The 22876-nt window shown below is 45.3% G+C and overlaps 2 protein-coding genes across 2 annotated transcripts in view; one reads left to right on the top strand and one right to left on the bottom strand.

The window, feature by feature from the left end:
- The window catches only part of SYCP2L (synaptonemal complex protein 2 like), a 62176-nt gene extending 49669 nt beyond the window's left edge, over positions 1–12507 (bottom strand). Inside the window, exons 1-10 of the mRNA XM_027524511.1 lie at positions 12483–12507; positions 11591–11739; positions 11461–11529; positions 9825–9893; positions 7852–7986; positions 7648–7767; positions 2828–2932; positions 2399–2423; positions 713–798; positions 524–612 (exon numbers count right to left, since the gene is read on the bottom strand). Of these exons, the coding sequence (XP_027380312.1) occupies positions 524–612; positions 713–798; positions 2399–2423; positions 2828–2932; positions 7648–7767; positions 7852–7986; positions 9825–9893; positions 11461–11529; positions 11591–11739; positions 12483–12507 (872 nt within the window). The remainder of the gene's footprint in view (positions 1–523; positions 613–712; positions 799–2398; positions 2424–2827; positions 2933–7647; positions 7768–7851; positions 7987–9824; positions 9894–11460; positions 11530–11590; positions 11740–12482) is intronic.
- Positions 12508–14177: 1670 nt separating this feature from the next.
- Positions 14178–22667, top strand: GCM2 (glial cells missing transcription factor 2). The gene is made up of 7 exons (XM_027524512.1): positions 14178–14203; positions 15147–15220; positions 16274–16398; positions 19236–19488; positions 19680–19792; positions 20421–20546; positions 21459–22667. The coding sequence occupies exons 1-7, from the start codon at positions 14178–14180 to the stop codon at positions 22398–22400; spliced, it is 1659 nt and encodes a 552-aa protein (XP_027380313.1). The 3' UTR covers positions 22401–22667.
- The last annotated feature ends 209 nt before the right edge of the window (positions 22668–22876 follow it).

Below are 22876 nucleotides of genomic sequence, written 5' to 3' on the forward strand. Positions count from 1 at the left end.
TTGGTTCCACTTTACAGGTGAGCAGACTGAGGTGTAGTGAGTTAAGACTGTGGTCTTAACCAGTGAACAACCAGTGTAAGTGGAGAAACCAGGATTGTATCTCCCATGAGTTGCTAATTCAGTTCACATTCACAGTGAAAAATAATCTAAAGCCTGAGAAAGTATTTCACCTCACAAATGTGATAGAACCAAAAAAAAAAAAAAAAACCACCACCGCAAACACCTAAACAGAACAAAGACTGCCTGTGTGTTAGTTGCCTAGTTGTGTCTGGCTCTTTGTGACCCCATGGACTGTAGCCCATCAGACTCCTCTGTCCATGGGATTCTCCAGACAAGAATCCTGGAGTGGGTTGCCATGCCCTTCTCCAGGGGATCTTCCTGACCCAGGGATCCATCCCAGGTCTCCTGCATTGCAGGCAGATTCTTTACCATCTGAGCTACCAGGGAAGCACAACAGATTGGGGTAGTACAGTTCAGAGATTTTGCCCCTACATCACCACCAGATCAGGTCAAGGTCACGTACATAAGACGACAGGGGCCTTCCAACAACAGGAGCCGTTTTCTCTCTTCCCGAGGTACAGCTTGCAGAATGCCGTTCAAGGTCCTCAGTGCCTGTTGGGAGTTGGGAAAGGTTTTCAGAGGAAGAAACAAAAGACAGGACTAGGCACAAACTTCTCCACGGGGCCCAGGGCAACTGCTGTCAGCAACTCACCTCCCGTTGGATCAAAGGATTTACAGCTTCTTCTGTCACTAGAAATCCCAAGGTAAATATGAAGGAATTCAACATCTGAATTTTCCCTGAAAGCAGAATTTTCAAAGAATCACACTGATGCTAAAAAAAAAAAGAATAAGGAAATGATTGTACACAGCAGGAGTGGCAAAGGGTGAAAAGCCATGGGCAGCAAATGTTTCCGAAACTATCTAGGCTGGATAAGGGACACATGCTAGCCTACTGCAAGTTCTAGAAAGCCCCAGGCCACAGTAGATCTGCAGGGCTTTTGTTGTTGTTCAGTCGCTAAGTCGCGTCAGACTCTCTGCGACCCCATGAACTGCAGCACGCCAGGCTTCCTTGTCCTGTGTGACCTGGACGCCCATGGAGAGAAACAGCAGCAGTGCCTGCAGAGTCTGACTGTGATCATTGCATCTCAGGCAAAGCTGCTTTGGTATCCAGAGTGAGCAACATGCAAGGGCGGCTCCTGAACACAGTTTCCCACTGTTTCCATGCATTTCTCACATTTGTGTATTTTATGAAAGTCTTAGGCGGCTTCCCTGGTGGCTCAGACAGTAAAGAATCTGCCTGCAATAGGGAAGACCCAGGTTCGATACCTGGATCAGGAAGATACCCTGGAGATGGGAATGGCAACCCACTCCAGGATTCTTGCCTGGAGAATCCCATGGACAGAGGAGCCTGGCAGACTATGATCCATGGGGTCGAAAAGAGTCGGACAGAACTGAGCGACTAAGCACAGCACAGCACATTCACTGCAGAATGTAGTGTGAATTTAGTAGTAGCTTTTCAAAAGGATGAAAAAGATGGAAAATAGGGAGAGGACATAAAATGTCCCCAATATCTATCCATCTTTGTTTTCTTTATTTTGAAGTGGAGGATAATTGCTTTACAGTGTTGTGTTGGTTTCTGGCATACAACATCGTGAATTAGCCGTAAGTATACATGGCACAAATTAGCACAAATTAGTCCCTCCCTCTTTACCTCCCCCACCCAAACCCACCATCTTTGAATGCATGGTTTCATAATTCAAAATGTGGAATTACCTTTAACGTGAGCTAAGCTGAACAATATCACCCTAACATCCAAATAATCTACCTTTTGTGCTCTTGAAAGACAGAGAGAGGCACAGAATTGATTTTAAGTTAAATCAGTATTAGGTAATTTTGCTGGTTTGGATGATAAAAGTGGCTCTCCATCCCCGACCAGAACTGAATGATCAAATGGTGGTAAAAATGAAGTCGCTCAGTCGTGTCTGACTCTTTGCGACCCCATGGACTGTAGCCTACCAGGCTCCTCTGTCCATGGGATTTTCCAGGCAATAGTACTGGAGTGGATTGCCATTTCCTTCTCCAGCAGATCTTCCCAACCCAGGGATCGAATCTGGGTCTGCCACATTGTAGACAGACACTTTACCGTCTGAGCCACCAGGGAAGTAAATGGTGGTAGAAGCAGCGAGATAAAGATGCACCAGAGGTGAACGAGGCACACTTTATGGCAAAATTCGCTGCAGCACCACCATCTGACTGCCATAAAACGGTCAGTTAACCCAAATATAATAGTTAAACCCACAGCACTTTTACATATCATTTAGATAAATATTCTTCTCTATTCAAGAATATTCTAGTAATGAGAGGTCAAAGGCCAATTAGTAGTAAATAATACACTTACCTTGACTACTACTTCTGGAAATAATCTAATGAAAAGAAAAAGTAAAACTTCTATTATTTTTTAAAAGCATTATCAACTGTAACATTAATGTATTAAGGCTGATAATTCTCTAACAGGCAGAAGTTGACTTTAATTACCATAGAAAAAAATTATAGAGAAATCCTATTTGACCTTCAATCCACTTTATTAAAATCAGCCTATTACCTCCAATCAGGTGAACAACATATTTGAAAATAAATCACCTTATTTTTCTATAACATTGGTTACACATACTGTTTGTTACTATTTCATATAACATTTCTAATAATAAAATACGAGTCTTTTAGTAAAATCCACTTCTTGGAAAAACACAAGCTTTATAAACAACCTGAAGATTCCTGCAAATTACCAATGGTATCTGCTCAGTAAAGCACCCGTCCTTATCCTTACCAAGGCTGTGTCAAAAAAGTCTTCCGTCAAGTTCTTCAGAGATGTGTCTGAGGCTAGGTCTGCCATGGTCAGAAATCCCACTGTTCTTTCAAACCAGGAAACCATGTACACAATAAAAGAAATACTTATACAACCTCTAGGACTAAATCACTACTCCCCATTCATTAAAATTTCACAACTCTATCATTTTAAAGACCTCTTTCCATTCCCTGTCATTTCGATTAGGTCTAGTCCTGAAGTCTTCATCTAGACCACTCCAGAATGGACTCAGACCACTACAGAGCTGCAGTAAGTTCTCAGATACCAGCAAGAACTGGAGACTTTGCCAGGATTATCCACACCAGAAAGCCTTATAAAGGGGCTAGTGAGTGGCCAAGAGAACGCAGGAGAAATTCCTCATTCCTGTAACCTCGGAGATTACAGAAAACAAGCCATCCAATATCAAAGGACAGCAGATTCCAGAGAGCTCTCCAGAAGTGGGCCAGTGCAGGACACAGGCCCGACCAACTTCCTTCCTTTTTTCTGCCAGAAGCTTCCAGCTAATTGGAGATCCCCACCCCTCACCACTGCCTCCCACCCCATAGGAACATCTATCTAAGTTCATATTACATCGCTAGAATTGGTGTGCTTTAATTAACTTATATAAACCTCCCTGCTCTGTGTGTGTGCTCAGATGCTCAGTTGTCTCCAACTCTTTGCAACCCCACAGACTGAGCACACCAGGCTCCTCTGTCCATGGAATTCTCCAGGCAAGAATACTAGAGTGGGTTGCCATTTCCTTCCCCAGGAGATCTTCCCAACCCAGGGATCAAACCCATGTCTCCTGCATGGGCAGGCAGATTCTTTACCTCTGAGCCACCTGGGAAGCCCATAAACCTCTCTAGAATATATTTATTCAATAAAGCGAAGGCCATCTTTGGATGTTTTTTGCAGAGACTAGACACTCTTATAAAAAAAAAAAAAGAAAGAAAGAAAGAAAATCCTGGCATGCACAATCAGAAATCAGTTGAACAAGAAGTTGGTGACATGAGTTTGTGATGAGAAACTCTTATAGGAGTGGGGCCTTGGAAACTCTCCACTTTACAGTCAAGAACCCGAGGTACCATCCGAAGGCCACAGATGAACCCAGCAGCTCCCAATCTTGGCTGCACATTAGGAAATCCTGAGGAGCTTTAAAATGCCCTCATGAGTGAGACCACTGCAGACCCAGTAAATCAGAATCTCTGGCAATGGGACCCTCACATGATGTCTCAAAGCTCTCTAGGCAATTCTAAGGTACAGTGAGGTTTGGAAGCTCTATTAAGTTCCAGGTGATTTTCTTTTATCTCAAATCAGACAAATATTTGCATTTGATTGAATCATCCACCTCCTAAAGCAAACTTTTCTCCAACAGTCCATGGAAGAAATGTCCCAGAGGTCAGTGGGGTAGGGGATAAATTGAGACTGATCTATACATGGCACTATTAATATATATATAACAGATAAATAATAACTTGTTGTATAGTACAGGGAACTCTACTCAACACTCTAGTGGCCTACATGGGGAAAGAAATCCTAACAAGTGGATATACGTATAACTGATCCACTTGGCTATATACCTGAAACTAACACGACACTGTAAATCAGCTACTCTCTAATAAAAAAATTTTTTAAGTGTTCCTCTACAAGCAGAACTCACTGCTAAGGCACTTTTTTCTCCCTCCCTATACTCATGCTCAAAATTCTATGCTTTTAAATACATTTCTGTCACTATCCCCCCAAATCCTGTCCCCCTCCCCAGCTCATCAAAATCCACTGAGTATAGATTTAGAAAGCTGGGCAAAATGCCACGTTATTTGATCAAAACCTGGACTAGGAATTCACTCTGAAGGCATCTCCGTGCCAAGATTAAGCGTAATAACTGTTACACCAGCTGCCCCTACAGCTGTGTCATTACCAGAAATCAGACAGATAATTATTGACGGGTGCAATAGCTCTTACTCGTGACACATATAGCAAAGGAGAAGTCACTCAGTCCTCCTGAATCTTCAAGTACAGGGCCAAACTTGCTTCTCTCTGTAGGAAATTCTTCTATGGTGAACCACCTTCCAGCACACTTTATGTTGAGCCTGTGAGCCCAGTGGGCTTTAGAAGTATAAAATCTGGTACCCCCCTGCACTCTGATAATATCAACCTACACAAATTAACACTACATGCTTTACAAGGTGTTAACTTATGGCTGTGGCATTTACATCACCAGCTAGAAGTCTAACAGAATGTGGAAATTCCTATTTGGTTTCAAAACTCCAGTGGAGACTTGATCTGACACTTTTCAACCCTTGGGAAGGCATTGTGAAGTCTAAATACAGATTTCAGTTCAGAGCAGATCCCAATTCATCCCCCCAAATAAGCTTCAGCTTCCAAGGTACCTTGGGACACCCTGCTCCATTCCTTTGGAGTTTGGCTCTTTGTCCCTGCTTCATATTACCTGCATAAGTAAGTATATCAGGGAGCTGTTGCTTAGTCGCTCAGTCATGTCCAACTCTTTTAGACCCCATGGACTATAGGCCTCCAGGCTCCTCTGTCCATGGGATTGCCCAGGCAAGAATACTGGAGTAGGTTGCCAGTTCCTTCTCCAGGGGATCAGAGAGTTGGGTGGGGCTAAAATCAATATGAAATACACGTGTTAATATTTTTCTCTTTATGATATATATACACACACACACACACAAACACACTACCATGTGTAAATAGATGGCTAGTGGGAAGCTGCTGTATGGCACAGGGAGCTCAGCTCAGTGCTCTGTGATGACCTAGACAAGTGGGATGAGGGGTGAGGTGGGAGGGAGGTCTGGGAGGGAGGGAATATATGTACATATATAGCTGATCAGTCCTGAATGTTCACTGGAAAGACTGATGTTGAAGCTGAAACTCTAATACTTTGGCCACCTGATGGGAAGAACTGACTCACTGGAAAAGACCCTGATGCTGGAAAGGATTGAAGGCAGGAGGAGAAGGGGACGACAGAGGATGAGATGGTTGGATGGCATCACCGACTCAATGGACATGAGTTTGAGTAAACTCCAGGAGTTGGTGATGGACAGGGAGGCCTGGCGTGCTGTAGTCCATGGGGTTGCAAAGTCGGACACGACTGAGCAACTGAACTGATAGCTGATTTACTTTGCTATACAGCAGAAACTAACAACACTATAAACAATTATACCCCATTAAAAAAATGAAATACACAACTTGCATTAAGTACAGCCCTTAGATTTCCACTCCCTCCTGCAGGCCTCCCTCTACACACCAGCTGCTAACACTTTTATAGTCCCCGAGAGAAGTTAGGAAAACCTGGAGTTAACTCTCTCCCCGCCATGGAGGGGCAGCCCCATGATTATATGCATTTTAAAGTGAAAAAGGACAGACACATCTCCTTGGCCTAACCCGATCTTGATAAACTTGAGATGCAAGTACCTGCAGAGGGTAAGTAGAGATTTTATTGCCAGCTCTGTCACCCTTCTGTCCCCTACCTACCCTCATGTCCTCATCAACAATCAAGCTCAGGGCTGCAAATCTTATCATGAAAAAAAAACAAAACAAAACCAAAAAACGTGCAACAAGAGACTGGGAAAACTCTGCTTTGCTTCCAGATGCCATTATCAAAGGCACACACGATGTTACCTTCTGATTAAAAAATAGAACTGTGTAATTTGGGTGACCTAGAATAAGCAACAGAGAAAGCAATGGCACCCCACTCCAGGACTTTTGCCTGGAAAATCCCATGGATGGAGAAGCCTGGTAGGCTGCAGTCTGTGAGGTTGCTAAGAGTCAGACACGACTGAGCAACTTCACTTTCACTTTTCACTTTCATGCATTGGAGAAGGAAATGGCAACCCACTCCAGTGTTCTTGCTTGGAGAATCCCAGGGACGGGGAACCCTGGTGGGAAGCCATCTATGGGGTTGATAGAGTAGGACACGACTGAGCGACTTCACTTTCACTTTTCACTTTCATGCATTGGAAAAGGAAATGGCAACCCACTCCAGTATTCTTGCCTGGAGAATCCCAGGGATGGGGGAGCCTGGTGGGAGGCCATCTATGGGGTCGCACAGAGTTGGACACAACTGAAGCAACTTAGCAGCAGCAGTAGCCGCAGAATAAGCAAAAGATACTTTTGCCATGTGTTTTTTCAGATTTAACTAGGCTTTTAGGAAGTTGAAAAAGTGGCCTGTGGCAAAGGATAAACTGATCATTTATCTAGGTCCAATCTTGTTACTGGAAAAGACCCTGATGCTGGAAAGACTGAAGATAGGAGAAGGGGATTGACAGAAGATGATGGTTGGGTGGCATCACTGACTTGATGGATATGAATCTGAGCAAACTCTGGGAGATGGTGAAGGACAGGGAAGTGTGGAGTGCTGCAGTCCATGGGGTTGCAAAGAGTTGGATGTGACTGAGTAAATGAACAACAACAATCTTGTTAATAAAGTATATTGAAATAGTTATAAAGCTTTTGGGGGAGGGGTGTAATAGTCCACTCTCTTCATTCTATATTTAAGCTAAATTCACTGAAATAATAAAATCATACTATTACTGCATTGACTTGTCAAGGGGAGGAGAGGTTGTGTCTTATTCCTGTGCACTCCCCAAGTGTCCTGTCCATCCCACATATCAGGAAACACGTGGAACTTCAGTTTTGATTGGATATAGGCAACAAGCCCTGGCAGCAATTCCTTTTCAAATCTGACTTCAAAGGAATATAAAATACCAAACTGGGTAACTGAATCCTCTCTTGTTCTTTAAATTATCCAAATCCACACAAAATTAAAAGATGACACTTATCTTTGGGATCAGACCCTGCTTAATCAGTAAAGGCTCATCTTCTTTGAGGCCATCAATGAAGAATCGCTGGATACATTTCAGCAACAGAGAAACACGCTGGAATTCATTTTTATCCAGTTCCTTGGGATGAGACCAGGCCAAGTTAAAAACCTTACACAGTTACACATTGGTACTCTGATTACAAAACAAACAAAACTCACTTGCCTTATTTATTGATCTGTCGAGAAGGCGTAATAAAAGATTGTTATATCTTTGAGGAACATGGCGCTGTTCCTGAAAATATTCTTTGATTTTCTGAAATCCTTCATCATGGAATGCATTAGTAATAAGCGATTGAAGCTGGAAAGTTGACAGTTTGAAAATTACTCTTTTTCCCGAAGAATAATATTTCATAGTGATATTTCTAACAAGTGTTATCAATAACAATTCAGTGCAGAAAAATTCAGTGCCGAAAAAGAGGGTAAGAATAGAGAGTTATATCTTGAACAGTAACCATGCAGGCAATGATTTTGGGGGCTTAAGACAGTAGTTTGCAAAACCACCACCAGCACAGCACGGATGTCACTGGGGCACGTGTTAGGAGTCAGAAACTCTGGGAGCAGGGCCCTTCAGGTGATTCTCAGTATGCAAAAGTCTGAGAACCACTGACTTACGGAAAACCACACCTGAATTACAGATATCTGTGGGCAGAGACTTTATCCCCAGTGATGTTAGAAACTCTAAAACACTACAAAATGCATGCCTATTATCACTCATTAAGTTATATACATGATATTAACAGGAGAAAACGAATTCAACAAATAGTTACAGTTAAGGGAACTAATACACACAAATTGCTATGATGAATGAAATTGAACTTTTCTGCCTGAAAGTTAGTCAGTCAAGACCTATCTCTATATGTGTGTCTCTGTATGTGTGCTTGAATAAGATATATTCTTAAATATCTGTACTATAAAAGATATGATTTCTTCTTTAATCAAGAAAAACCCAGTCCAATCCTATAGGCTAACTTACAGTATTTTAATGAATCATTTTACTATATCTAGCCTGAAATTCCATCTATTCCTAGTATTGATTTAAATGAGGAGAGAGCATTTGAAATTAAACATTTAAACAGAATTTAAGTTATCATATATTAATAGTAAGTTTTTTTGAACCAAGGGGGTTTAGGCGTTCTGCAGATATTCTAATTTACTCCTCGCCACTGATCTAGGTGTTAGACTCTCTATCTGGGGATAATAATACAAGGTTGGGAAAGGTTAAGAACGTGTATGAGATCACCCAGCTGGGACTCACGTTCAGATTCTCTGACTCAACAGTCAGGCTTCTTCCTACTTGCAGCTTCTCTATACTCAGAACAAATCCAAACCCTTTGCCTTGGTCTGTAGGGCTCTGCATGATTTGATCTGTCAGCATATCCTGTCTCACTTCCCTTCTGAGTCCCAGAATAAGTCAAGCTCTTCCTGGCCTCAGGGCCTTTGCACTGGCTATGCCATGCCTGGACTGCTTCTCCCCACCACGTACCATTCTGGCTCCTTGTCACCCCTCAGTTCTCAGCTTTAGTATCACCTTTTCAGGGAGGTCTTCTGGACCTTATCTAAAGTTGCATGCATGTGCGTGCGTGGGTGCGTGCGTGCTCAGTGGTGTCCAACTCTTTTCGACCCCATGGACTATAGCCCACCAGGCTCCTCTGTCCATAGAATTCTCCAGACAAGAATACTGGAGTGGGTTGCCATTTTCTACTCCAGAGGATCTTCCTGACCCAGAGATTGAACCCAAGTCTCTTGCGTCTCCTGCATTGGCAGGTGGATTCTTTACCACTGCACCACCTAGGAAGCCCCTATAAAGTCAGTCAAGTGCAATTATTCTCCATCACAACATCTGTTTCATTTTCTTCCTACTGTCTTACTTTTGTCCTTATTCTGTCTCTTTGGCTCTCTGCCAGGCTGAAAGTTCTAGGAGAGCCAGTATTGTGACTATTTTGTTCAATACTGTCTACCTCCACCTAGAATAGTACAACGGAATGGCCTAGATTAGGATATTAGTAGGGTAATCAAAGAGATGGTGATAAGTTGATGCAGATTAGAAAAGTAGAAAAGGACTTCTCAGGCTTGAAGAACTGGAGGAAGGAAACAGAACAAGACAGCACACACGCAGAACACAAACTCGATCTTTACAGAGAAAGCATCCCGGGGCAGTCCACTCTCGTCCTTTTCCTGAACGGGCTGCAAAGGACCTTCATTCTCCTGTGTACAAAACACATTAAAAAAATTTTTTTATTTCAAAGAAATGCACTAAGTTTTAAAAAGAAATAAGGTTTATATTATTTTCCTGAACAAGCTTTCTTCATTCACGCCACTGACTATAGGTCTAAGAAAACTATGACTTAGAAGAAAGCCCAAAAGCTTTATCCAACGCTCTTTAACACTTATGACAAATACAAACTACCGCAAGAAACAAAGTAAATATCATTGTAATAAATGACCACATAAAATAAATTTAAACTCTATAGCAGCAACTATAATAAAAAGAAAGGAAGGAAGAAAGAAAAGGCTTTGAATTAATGAACCATTTTCAGAATGAGAGCTTGTAAAATAAGGTTTTCTAAAGCGAGTTTCAAGCCCAGTCATGAGCTTAAGCTTTATATTTCTGACTTGCATGAATTTTAAATGTGACTCTAGGACTTACTCTTGCCTGGAAAATCCCATGGATGGAGGAGCCTGGTGGGCTGCAGTCCATGGGGTCCCTAGGAGTTGGACAAGACTCAGCGACTTCACTTTCACTTTTCAGTTTCATGCATTGGAGAAGGAAATGGCAACCCACTCCAGTGTTCTTGCCTGGAGAATCCCAAGGGACGGGGGAGCCTGGTAGGCTGCCGTCTATGGGGTCGCACACTGAAGCGACTTAGCAGTAGCTAGGACTTAAAACTGAAACTTCAAGGATCAAAACAGCAACAAGAAAACTTACTAAACATTGGGTTGTTGCACATTTTCTTCAAGAAGTGATTCCTGGATTACCAACCTAGTTTTCACAAACACGCTAAACAACGGCATCTCACCTGCTCCCGACAATTAAAGAATAACTTAAAAAAATTTTTTTAATCTCTCTCCCAAAGAGGTTGTTTAAAAAAAAAAAATCTAGCTTGGGTTAACAGTCCTTTGTGTACTGGACAAACTCCTTAAATGTCAACATATTTTACAATAATATTATTTATAAATGGGGGGGGGTGAATTCAAAGACTCAAATCCAGGCTTGTTTTTTCCACCAACAGTGTATTCAAGAAGAGGAATGAGGGAAAGTACCAACCCACCTTGCCCTCTCCAAACCCTGGGCGGCGGGGCTAACAGAAGCCCCAGAATCTTGGGGCCTGGGTAGGTTTGCGTCCTTGCACTTTCCACGAAACAGGAAAAACGGGCTGGGAAAACATCCCGAGCATCTCAAAAAGAACAACATCGTTGCCTTCGGACATTAATTCTCCAATTCCCCCTTCCCCAAACGCTTTACTGGCGAGGGACCAGAAGTTTCTATTCTACCTTACGGTCTCCCTGAAAGCGACCAATAAGCTCCCAGCAACCCTAAGAACGGTGAAGCGCCGCAGCGCCCCTGCGAAGGGCCGGGGGCACGCCAGGCTTCCCAGGGCGCAGTGGTAAAGAATCCGCCTGCCAATGCGGGAGACACCGGTTCGATCCTTGTGTCAGGAAGATCCCCCAGAGAAGGAACTGGCAACCCACTCCAGTATTCTTGCCTGGAGAATCCCATAGACAGAGGAGCCTGGCGGGGCTACAGAAGCAGAGTCGGTCACGACTGACCAACCGGAGCATTCTGGGCGAGCACGCCAGGCTCGGAGCCCAGGGCCCGACGGACGTGAGCCCTCGCGTCCCCCTGGAACGGTGGAGAGGGGGCCGGGGTTCTACGGTGCTCGGGTCCCCCCGAGGCCACTCACCTCCCCCATCCCGAGGCTCAGGCAGGACGCCACGTACCCGAGCCAGGGCGCACGCCGGGAGCCGGACGCGCCGCGCTCGGCCTCCTGGGTTCCGCCGGCGAGGGCTGGGGTAAGCCACGGCTCCCGGACGCCAAGCTCCGCCCCAAACTCTAATTAATCATCCCGCCCCTGAAAACCGAGCAGAGTCCCGTGATTGAGAAGCGTGTTGAGAAACGCTGGCATGTTAACTAGGAATCAAGGTAAGGCCACCTGGGCGCACGCAAGCGCACCTTAAGAAAAAGCGATTTCTCCAGGGATGAAAACATGTCAATTAACAGACTTTAAAAGGGAAGTTCTAAGCTGATAGGCGCACCCTGTGCTGAAGCCGCAGTTTTCTCTCCACCTTTAAACAGATAGCAGAGCTGGTTTCGATCCACTGATATTAACAGACTGAAGCCGAACTTTCCCCATAGGAACCAGATTTGTACCCGAAACTGTGACTTTAAAAAGAAAGCGTTTTAAAATATACACACCTCGCTGTGCTCAGTCAAAATAAAATAAACATTTTCATCCAGTCTGCTTGTTTTCTGCCCACTTACTTTAGCCCCACAGGAATGTGTACCAGGTTTAGGCTGATCGTTTGTCTGATATGGGAACACGGTGACAAAATAAGTTGAACTGGAATTTTCTTTAAAAAAAAAAAAAAGAAAAAAAAGCAGACAAAAGGACCTCTCAGATCCAAACATTCCTTGTAAAAAATTAACTTGTATGATAATTGGGTGCGGTGGGTACTTGGTGTCATGACCTTTACAGAAGATATTTGTTTGCATCAAAGGTAAACTTAATATAACCAGAATCTCTGCAAGTCAGCCCTGAACTCTACCTTGTATCTCCAGTCCATTCAATAAAGTACTTGCTTCAAAGCTCATCATATCCATTCCTGGTAAATATGAGGTAATTTACTTATTTAAATATAAACCAAACTTTTAGATTCCTTTGCTTTTAAATTAATAAACTACGATTTCAAAATCAGCTGTGAATATAGTGTTCTGAATCAATGTAAGTATTAATGCAGAAAAATTTTAAGGTTGATAACAAATAATCAAATACAGTTAAAATGCACTTTATTTTAGAGAATAAAATAGGTAATACAGTAAGAATATAATGTATGACATTTAAGTCTTCTTGATATTAGTTTAAAAGTTTTAATCAATTATTTTCAGACTGTAGGGAAAATATAACAGCCTTTCAAACTACATGGTTGTTAATGGATTCAAAAATTCAGGAGAAATTAAAGACAACAACACAGACAACACCATTTATTTATTTTTTTATGTTTTCACTTTGATTAACTTCTTTTACTAACATGTTTTACCCAGACATGATTTTAGGACAACTTGGAATATATATTCTAATTCTGCTCAAACAAAATACAGTAGAGACAACGACTTTTCTTTGGATACCAGAATCTATTTAGAAAAAAAAGTACTTGATTAATTGACTTGGCTTTCTTTTTCTTTAATTGTGCTTTTTTATATTTTTGAAGGGTAAGGACTCTCTAGGAATATTCCAAAATTACAGAGAAAAGCAATAGTTTAACAATGGTTACAGTAAGACCAGAAATTAGTTTCTACATATTTTCACAAGTGATTTTAAGTTCGTTTTTGAAGTTATATTAAAAACATTTTGTTGTTAAGCTGTGTCTGACTCTTTACGACTCTATGGACTGCATTATGCCAGGCTTCCCTGTCCTTCACCAACTCCCAGAGCTTGCTCAAATTCATATCCCCTGAGTTGGTGATGCCATCCAAACATCTCATCCTCTGTCGACTCCTTCTCTTCCTGCCTTCGATCTTCCCCAGCATCAGGGTCTTTTCCAATGAGTTGGCTCTCTTCACATCAGATGATCCAAGAATTGGAGCTTCAGCTTCAGCATCAGTCCTTCCAGTGAATATTCAGGACTGATTTCCGTTAGGATTGACTGGCTTGACCTCCTTTAAAATGTTTTTAAAACATTTTAAAACGTAATATTATCTTAAACTTGACAAAGAAATGTCGATTTGTAATAAATAAATGAAAAGAGAAGGGTCAGTAATTTTAACCGTGGAAAAAGAAGACAACCCAAAAAGGAACTGAATTATAGAAGTTGCCAGGAGGTTCAGTGCGCGGTTGATACACTGAAAGTCTGTGGATCAAACTAGTGGGTGAACAGTGAACACATTTCTCTGTTTCCTCCCAGACTTTCGCTTCCTCCCAGACTTTCGCGGCAACTCTGTGAATGATTTTAATCAGAAACGCTGACCCACAAGAACATAGAAACTTTAGGGGCAGGGTGATCGCGGTAGGGAGGCTGGGGAATGAACTTGTCACTTTCTCTTACAAGAACTTTGCGCCTCTGCTTGGCGCGGGGAGGGGGGTTTGGGGGAGGGTGGGAGCAGAGAATCCCAGCTTGAAACTAGAGAGAAGAAAATTCGTGTCATTACCCAAATCTGGCTTTTACCCTCTTGGGAATTCTCTGCCCCTGCGCCGTCAACGGCAGCGGCTCTGAGTCGAACTTCACTGTTGGTTTGACTTGCCCTCCACCAGGAAAGTTAAGAAGACTGGGAGCATGGACGAGATTCGCTTCCTGTGGTTGTAAGTGCGCATCTCTTTCCTCACCTTTCGCCAAAGAAGAGGCTGCAATCCTGCAAGAGGCGCTGGACTGGGCGTCCTTCCCTTAGGGTGCCACGCTGCATTTGCATGCGCGCTCCGCGATGCCAAATTCTAGGTGCGCGGGGGTGAGGATTTGGCGGGATGCAGGTTCCAAGCGTCCTCCTCTAACAGTGAACATCTTTAGAAGCCGGCCTCCATCTGGCTGCCTAAAGAATCTGCCTGCAGTGTAGGAGACCCGGGTTCTATCCCTGGGTCGGGAAGATCAGTGGAGAAGGAAATGGCAAGCCACTAGAGTATCCTTGTCTGGAAAATCGCATGGACAGTGGAGGCTGGTGGGCTGCAGACCATGGGGTCGGAAAGAGTTGGGCAGGACTGAGCAACTAACCGGAGAAGGCGATGGCACCCCACTCCAGTACTCTTGCCTGGAAAATTCCATGGACGGAGAAGCCTGGTAGGCTGCAGTCTATGGGGTCGCGAAGAGTCGGACACGACTGAGCGACTTCACTTTCACTTTTCACTTTCATGCATTGGAGAAGGAAATGGCAACCCACTCCAGTGTTCTTGCCTGGAGAATCCCAGGGACACGGGAACCTAGTGGGCTGCCGTCTGTGGGGTCGTACAGAGTCGGACACGACTGGAGCGACTTAGCAGCAGCAGCAGCAGCGCAACTAACAGGTCACTTCTGTCTGGCTATGCTGGTAGAAGGAGCGTGCCATCCCCAAGAACAAAGGCGCAGGGAATGAATTCTGGAAACCCACTCTCCCTCGCTAACCGAAGCGGCCAAAGAGCAACTTAAACCCCTTCCATTGGTTTCTTGTATTGGGCCCTTCCAATCACCCTAAGGAAGTGGGTGCACAGCTAAAGAAAGCTTGGTCTCAGCCCTGGGAAGCCCACAGCGCCCTACGCACTCACCTGGTTCTTCTAGTCTCCAGAGCCTCCGCAGACGGAATGGGTGTAAATACGATTTTGTTGTGATATTTCCACGACGATTTCTACGCGGTTAGGGAGGGGAAAAAATACTATTTTTTAAAAGGGTCGTTTCATGTGGATGGCGACTGAGAAATCCCCTAGCCTCAGATCCTTTTCCTAGCAGAAAGAAAACAGGCTCAGAAGTAGCCAGGGCGGCAGAGAAAATACAGGTTAGGGGGCGCTTGGGGGCCGCAGAGTTCCCCCCTCCTTCCCCTTCCCACTTCCTACCTGATGCGAAGAACTGACTCAGAAAAGACTGAGAGGCCGGAGAAGAAGGGGACGACAGAGGACGTGATGGCTGGATGGCATCACGACTCAGTGGACATGTTTGAGCAAGCTCCGGGAGATGGTGAAGGATAGGGAAGCCTGGCGTGCTGCAGTTCATGGGTTCTCAGGGAGTCGGAGACGACTGAGCGACTGAACAACAACATCAGCCGGAACAAAATCCCCGAAAAGAACGCGCCCCAAAGCTAGTAGGCGTGCGCGCATCTTCTCGGACAAGGGCGCTCGGCCTCCCAGGCGTTTAGAGGTGGTTCCCGAACTGCCTGGGGACTGAGAATTGCCTCTTGGGGACTTTGCTGGAAAGGTTCTGTCTCAAAAGCCTCTCTCTAAATCCAGTCGGAAACCCCAGAGATGGGGCGCAGTTAGGAAAATGAACATGATTTTCAACTTAAACTAGACATTCCAACCTCCCCCGACTCTGGCCCGTCTAGGCTTCACTTTCCCGTCACCTCGAGGGCTCAGGTCCACCTCCCCTCCGTCCCTCGCCTTGCCTGGAAGTGGGGGACCGGCCCTGGCGGGCGGGGAGCGAGGAAAGGCGGAGCACAGCGCGCGGGGCCGCTGGGCGGGGGACCTTTATAAACGTGCGGGCAGCTGCCTGGCGCCGCGGTGTGCTCCAGGTGGAGACTTTTCAGCACTGCGACCAAGAACAGGGCTCCACCCGAGCCTCCCTGAACCCCTGTCCGCCGCTTCTGCATTTCTAAATCGGCTTCTCTGTCTGTCTCTCTCTCCACTTGCTTTTAAAACAGGGGGAAAACAATCTTGGGCAGCTCTAGGTTGGTTTGTTTTTCTTGTGTCTTTCAGGACCCTTGGCCGGGAGTGCCCGCGAGGAGGACCGGATGCCGGCGCCGGAGGCGCAGCTGGCGGACTGCGCGTGGTCCTACGGGATGAAGCTCAGCTGGGACATCAACGACCCGCAGATGCCGCAGGTGCGTGAAACCCGCTGCGCGCGCCGCTCTCCATCCAAAGAGGAGGGATGTCTTGGCAGGGACTGTGAACAGGCCGCCCTACCACCACCCTCCCTCCAAAAAAAAAAAAAAATACACATCCCTGAGAGCCCGCCAGTGTTCAGGAACTCCATAAATGGCAGAGCTGGGGTTAGAGATGTGTCTTCTCCCACCTGTTTCCTCGAACCCTTTTGAAAACACCGAAAGGAGCGGGAACTGTCCAATTAGGCTCCACGTTTCAGGTCGTCTGGCCGGCGGGAGCCTGACACCTCGTCCCTCACTTTCTTTTAACGGAGGTAGAAATCCGCTGACTCTTCCTTGTCCATTCTTCGACATCCACTAGAAAGGTGGAGGGGCATCTTGGTGAATATAGATGCCACCTCTTCTCACGCAGCAGAACTGTGAGATAGGTCCATAAATTGCAGTGACTGAATCTTAAACAGCAGGACTTGGGCCATTTATCCTGGCTGCCAGGATGAAGCGTGGCTTTTGGGGGGCTTTGTAGTCATGCTAACCAGGTCACAGGTGCCCAGACAGCCTCTGGAATCCAGGTTTTGGACACAACTTCTGAGTTTACTTCTCTAGTGAGGAGAAAATCAAAGTCATCTGTTTAGGATGAATTTGTTTTCATTTTTAACAGAAGGAAGGGGTCTCAAGCCAAGTCCCAGGAATGGGCTGGGCAGTTATGCTTGGTCACGGTGGTTGGGAGCAAAAACTGGGGAGTGACTTTAAAGTCCTGGGTGTAGTGGAAGGAGAATTAGGAGTGACCCGGAAGCATTTGCAGAGGTGGACTTCTGGCAATGCCCTGGTAAGAGTGAGAGAGACTTGACCTTTATTCAGCATCTATACGTGCCATGCAGGTGTTCAGGTGGACAGCAATTCATTAGCAATGTTGTGTAGCCTCTCAAAGAGATAAGTACTTTTGGGGTACACATTCATGGAAATCTATTTGTTTGTTTTCAAGCCTGCCTACTTTAGGGTCACACTGCCATTCTGTGAAAGTGGACCTCAGTACAGCAAGGGCATCTCCTTCTTACTGACCTCTGTCCATGTAAATCCCCACGGGGCAGGGGGGAATCTGTTCTTGTATTTTAGAAAAGAGCCATATCCAAGTAAGGGAAGGATGGGTTCTCTCACAAGGATTTTCTAGACTTCCCATGTAAGTGTGAAGAACTTATCCTCTGGGAGATTAGTTCTTAAACAGAGAGTGAGTGTGCTGTCTCTAAAGAGGCAGGTGCTCTGGGCTGGAGAAAGAGGATCCTGCTCTGGCTAGCCCAAGGAGGAAGGGCTACCCTCGAGGTGTGACCTTGAGACGGTTCCTGAATTTGCCTTCGTCCCGGGTCATTCACTTGTCATCAAGCAGTGGAATTAGATAACGATCTTAAACTCTCATCCCATGTGTGTTTAGTGCACTCTAGAGTGAAAACAGACCAAATGCAGACAAATGTACATGGCCGTGTTCTAATACAACTTCATTATGGATGGCAAAATTTGAATTTCATGTGACTTTTCATGTGTCACAACATATAACTCTTTTGATTTGTCCCCTCAACCATTAAAAAATGTCAAAATCATTCTTAGCTTGTGAGCTGTACTAAAACAAATGGGAAGCTGAATTAGGCACATGGTCCCTAGTTTGCAGACCCCTGCCATAAAGAGTACCTGGTAAATAGTAAGTGTGCACAAAAGGGTAATTTTATATTAAACTTACAACAAGAAAGACATTGCAGTATAAATAATGCATAATATGGACAAGGACCACCAAACACGAATAGGAAAGCGGTGCTCAGTCTATTAGATATCACATTATTTTAGCCAGGCAGCTGTTTTTGTAGGAGAATGACAATCCATATTGCTCTGGAGAGAGGCCCAGGACTTAGCAGGCTCTACCAAGTGCTCGGGTTTATCTTATAGCCAGGCTGTCATCGTAACGCCCTTGTAAACCTGGAAGGCTGGGCTTCCCAGGTGGCAGTAGTGGTAAAGAACGTACCTGCCAGTGCAGGAGACATTAGAGAGAGACATGGGTTCAATCCCTGGGTAGGGAAGATCCCCTGGAGGAGGGCATGGCCATCCACTCTAGTATTCCTACCTGGAGAATCCCATGGACAGAGGAGCCTGGGGGCTACAGTCCATGGGGTGGCAAAGAGGTGGACACAACTGAAGTGACTTAGCACGTATGCATGCAAACCTGGAAGGCTACTTTGGGAAGCTGTTCTTGTCTCTCTCATGTTGTACTGGGTATCAAGCCAAGAGCTTTGGAAGAAAAACCTCTGGATGGAAGAAAAGATACAGGCTCAAGTGTATATCAGTGAAGAACTTTCTAACCACTTTCTGCCCTGGCACTTTAATACTTACCTTAAAAATATTTGTAATATGTAAATATACCAAGAAGTGGTATAACCTGGTGGTAAGGAGGACAGGCTCTGGAGTCAAACTGTGTGGGCTCAAATCCTACAGCCAGATCTTACCAGCTGTGTGACTTTGGGCAAATCGATGAAGCTCTCTGGCCTCCATTTACTATTCAGTTAAATAGGGATAACACTAGTGCCTATTGTCTGTGGGCAGTATGAAAGCCAGAGCTAATACCTGTACCATTTTTGTAGGAAGCACTAGAGAAGCATCAGTTTATAGCCAGTTGTCAGAAGCGTACACACACACGATGAGTGACATTTCGTAAGAGCACGACTTCTGGGTTTTACAGTATTTCTGGAATTAAAAAGACTCAGTTTTCATCCTGATATGCTTGGAGAAGATTAAAAGCTTGCTGCATGGCATTTGGGGTGAATAAACTTGATTGCTGTCTTTGGATACCTTTGCAGAAGCCAGCTCACTTTGACCGCTTCTGCGAGTGGCCGGACGGCTACGTGCGTTTCATCTACAGCAGCGACGAGAAGAAGGCGCAGCGCCACCTGAGCGGCTGGGCCATGCGCAACACCAACAACCACAACGGCCACATCCTCAAGAAGTCGTGCCTGGGTGTGGTGGTGTGTGCGCAGGACTGCGCCCTGCCCGACGGCTCGCGGTTGCAGCTGCGGCCAGCCATCTGCGACAAGGCGCGGCTGAAGCAGCAGAGTAAGCCGTGGGGCCGGGTGGGGGTGGCCCTGCAGGCCTGAGTTCCCCTTCCCAGTGAGTGCGTTCCCCTTCCTTCCTTCCTTCCGGGGGGCTGGGAATTATTAATATTAATTAATTAATTTTGTTAACATTAATATAGTTAATATTTATTAATATTAATCATTAATATTTCACCACCTCTGGCGTTGCAGAGAAGCCTTGTCCCAACTGTCACTCTGCTTTGGAGTTGATCCCCTGTCGAGGGCACAGCGGTTACCCTGTAACCAACTTCTGGCGACTGGATGGCAACGCGATCTTTTTTCAGGTAGATGAGGGAACCCCACAGTTTGAGATGGACAGTCTCATCGTATCACAGCGACCAGGCCACCTGCCAGGTGTCTCAGAAACTCTTGTTTCTGGTTTAGTCCCTAAGCTGTGTCCGACTCTTTTTGACCCCATGGACTGTAGCTTGCCAGGCTCCTCTGTCCATGGAATTCTCCAGGCAAGAATACTGGAGTGGGTTGTCATTCCCTTCTCTAGGGGATCTTCCCTACCCAGGGACTGAACCCCTGTCTTCTGTGTTGGCAGGCAGATTCTTTACTGCCTAAGCCACCAGGGAAGCCCCTTAGAAACTCTGAACCAAACCAAATACAGCTCAACTGGTCAGAAATAGGTGTTGTGGCTTCTAGCCTAGCCTTACTAGGCTCCTAGAAATTAGTTCACCTACTGTGTGCTCTCTAAGAGTGAACTTAGTTATAGTTCTTTTCATATTTAAAAGGACTATTAGGTCATCTTTTAAGATGTCTATTATTAGTGCAGTTTTATTTGTTTAAGAATTTTTCCCCCCGTTTCTTTGAAAAAACAACAACATGGGATGTTGGGAAAGGCATATTTAATTTTTGCCCAGCTTCGCTGCAGAGGAACACATGTGATTCATCCCTTTATTAATACAGGCCAAGGGAGTTCATGATCACCCAAGACCAGAGAGCAAATCAGAGACGGAAGCTAGAAGAAGTGCAATCAAGAGACAGATGGCTTCTTTTTACCAACCACAGAAAAGGAGAATTCGAGAACCTGAGGTAATGGGGAGCTGATGTTACACTTGTGGTCTGTATTTGTCGTCATCAGAAAATACACTGAGAATTACGCTAAATAGGAATGCCATAACTTAATTTAAAAGGTTTGATTTTATGTGAAAGTTCTATGTCTCTAACAAAATGTCAATGAATCAAATTTTTGAATAGGGTTTCTAATCCCTTCTTCTCCTTGGGGAAAAAAAAAAAGAGCTGAATATCTCTACAGTTAATGATAGACTGGGGATATGAGCTGACATTCTACTACAAGGGCAATTATCCAACGGTCATACAGAAAAACATAGGTGCATCCCAGTGAGTTAACAGTACAGCTTTGAGAGGGCCCTTTGCATTATTAACGTAGAACAGATAAAAGTTCTTTGTGCAACTTGAGCCAGTTTGGCTTCTCTACCAAAGTATGCCAAGCAGGCAGAATATTTGCCTGAAGATAAGAGGCACTGGTCTTGTCTGAGCACTTTCTATGTGCCATGACATACAGGCAAAGAGATTTACACTTCTTAAGATCACAAAAGCCTTAAGAAGAAACTACGGTTATTGAGCCCCATTTTTAAGTGAGGAACCTGAGGCTCAGAGAGAGTAGGTAACTTGTCTAACTCATGAGGGACAGGCAGGATTTGAACCCACGTCTGCGGCAGGCTCCTAAGCCTCTGCTCTCCTGCACATAGTGTGCGGAAGACAGGATCGTCCACCACTGAGACCCACCCTCCCAGGCTATCCTGGACCCTCTGAGGTCAGCAGCGTGGAATTCAAGACTGAGCTCAAGCCGTGAAATTCCTGGACTGGGTGCCCGGAAAGTGTTTGCTTGTTATTTGGTTGGTTGGTGACTGTTGACAGGTGAAGATGTCCATGTAATTTACATCTCTATTTACAAATAAAAACTTTGGGTCATTTCTTTAGGCAGGAGAGAATCAGGATCACAGCAGACATTTCAACAACATCCCTTCCCTGGAGAACCCAGAGGGCTTGGATGTGATTCCTGACGCTGGCTTCCCTGTTTCGGGCCAGCACTGCCTTTCCTTTCCAAACTCGGATGCTTGCAAAGCTACCTGCGACCTCACCACCTTCCAGGGAGACATAGTACCACCCTTTCAGAAGTATTCGAACCCAAGAATCTATTTGCCCCGGCCCCCTTGCAGCTATGAATTGGCAGGTCCTGGGTATGCAAATTCAAGCCCGTATCCCACCTTTTATAAAGATGCCGGCAGTATCCCTAAGGACTCGGACTGGGTTCAGCTGAATGCGCTGCCGTACAACGTCAACACCTACAGCAGCTTTGAGAGGAGCTGTGATTTCACCAGTAACCAGCACAGCTGGAAACCAGCCCTTGGAAAAGCTGGCCCAGGGGAGAGGATGGACCAAGGACAGTTCCCGGTCGAGGCCACTCACCCTCAGCACACCCCACAGCCCCCCTGCAGGTACCTTGCGACCGCCCCGCCAGCCGCTCCAGCCCTTCAGACGGTGATCACCACCACCACCAGAGTCTCCTACCAGGCCTGCCAGCCCCCCACCCTGAAATGCTGTGACAACGTGCGGGATGCAAAGAGCCTCTCCAGCTGTGACTATGCTTCTGAAAACACCCAGATGTCCATCTACCCAGGAGCCTTGGACTTTCCAGCTCCAGTCGTCACGACAAGCTCTCCAACAGCATCGCTTCCTCTGAAGATTCCCAGAGATTGCTGGACCGTCAGACAACATTCTCTGCCTTATCCTCTAGGAGCAGCACCCTCCCGGACAGACGGAGCAGAGGCCTGGGAAGTGTGTTCCTCCAGACTGGGGTCTGCAGCCAACTATTCAGATCGAATCAGTCCATTCTTTAGCTGTGACAATGAGGACTTTTGAACAGCAGTCCTGGGCACAGCATAATACTGGTCTTCATGTACGCAGTGGAAGACGACATGGAAGCTCTCTCTTAAATTGGGAGATTCATTTAGCATGCAAAGAAATATATATTATATCAATGATATTTATGTACATATATATGATAGGAAAACCAATGATCAGAGTAAATTATAGACTGGAAATATTTAGTTACTATAGTACATTTTGCACAGGAAAGCCTACTATAGTACATAGAATCAGGTCTGGAATGTGACTTCCAAATGAACAGATAAGCATGAAAGTTGGGTCTTCCAGGTGGCGCAGTGGTAAAGAATCTGTCTGCCAATGCAGGAGACACAAGAGGTGAGGGTTTGATCCCTGGGTCAGGAAGATCTCCTGGAGGAGAAAATAGCAACCCACTCCAGTATTCCTGCCTGGAGAATCCCATGGTCAAAGGAACCTGGTGCGCTGCAGTCCATGGGATCACAAAGAGTTGG

The sequence above is a fragment of the Bos indicus x Bos taurus genome, chromosome 23 (genome assembly GCF_003369695.1).
Source record: "Bos indicus x Bos taurus breed Angus x Brahman F1 hybrid chromosome 23, Bos_hybrid_MaternalHap_v2.0, whole genome shotgun sequence".
Classification (NCBI taxonomy): domain Eukaryota; kingdom Metazoa; phylum Chordata; class Mammalia; order Artiodactyla; family Bovidae; genus Bos; species Bos indicus x Bos taurus.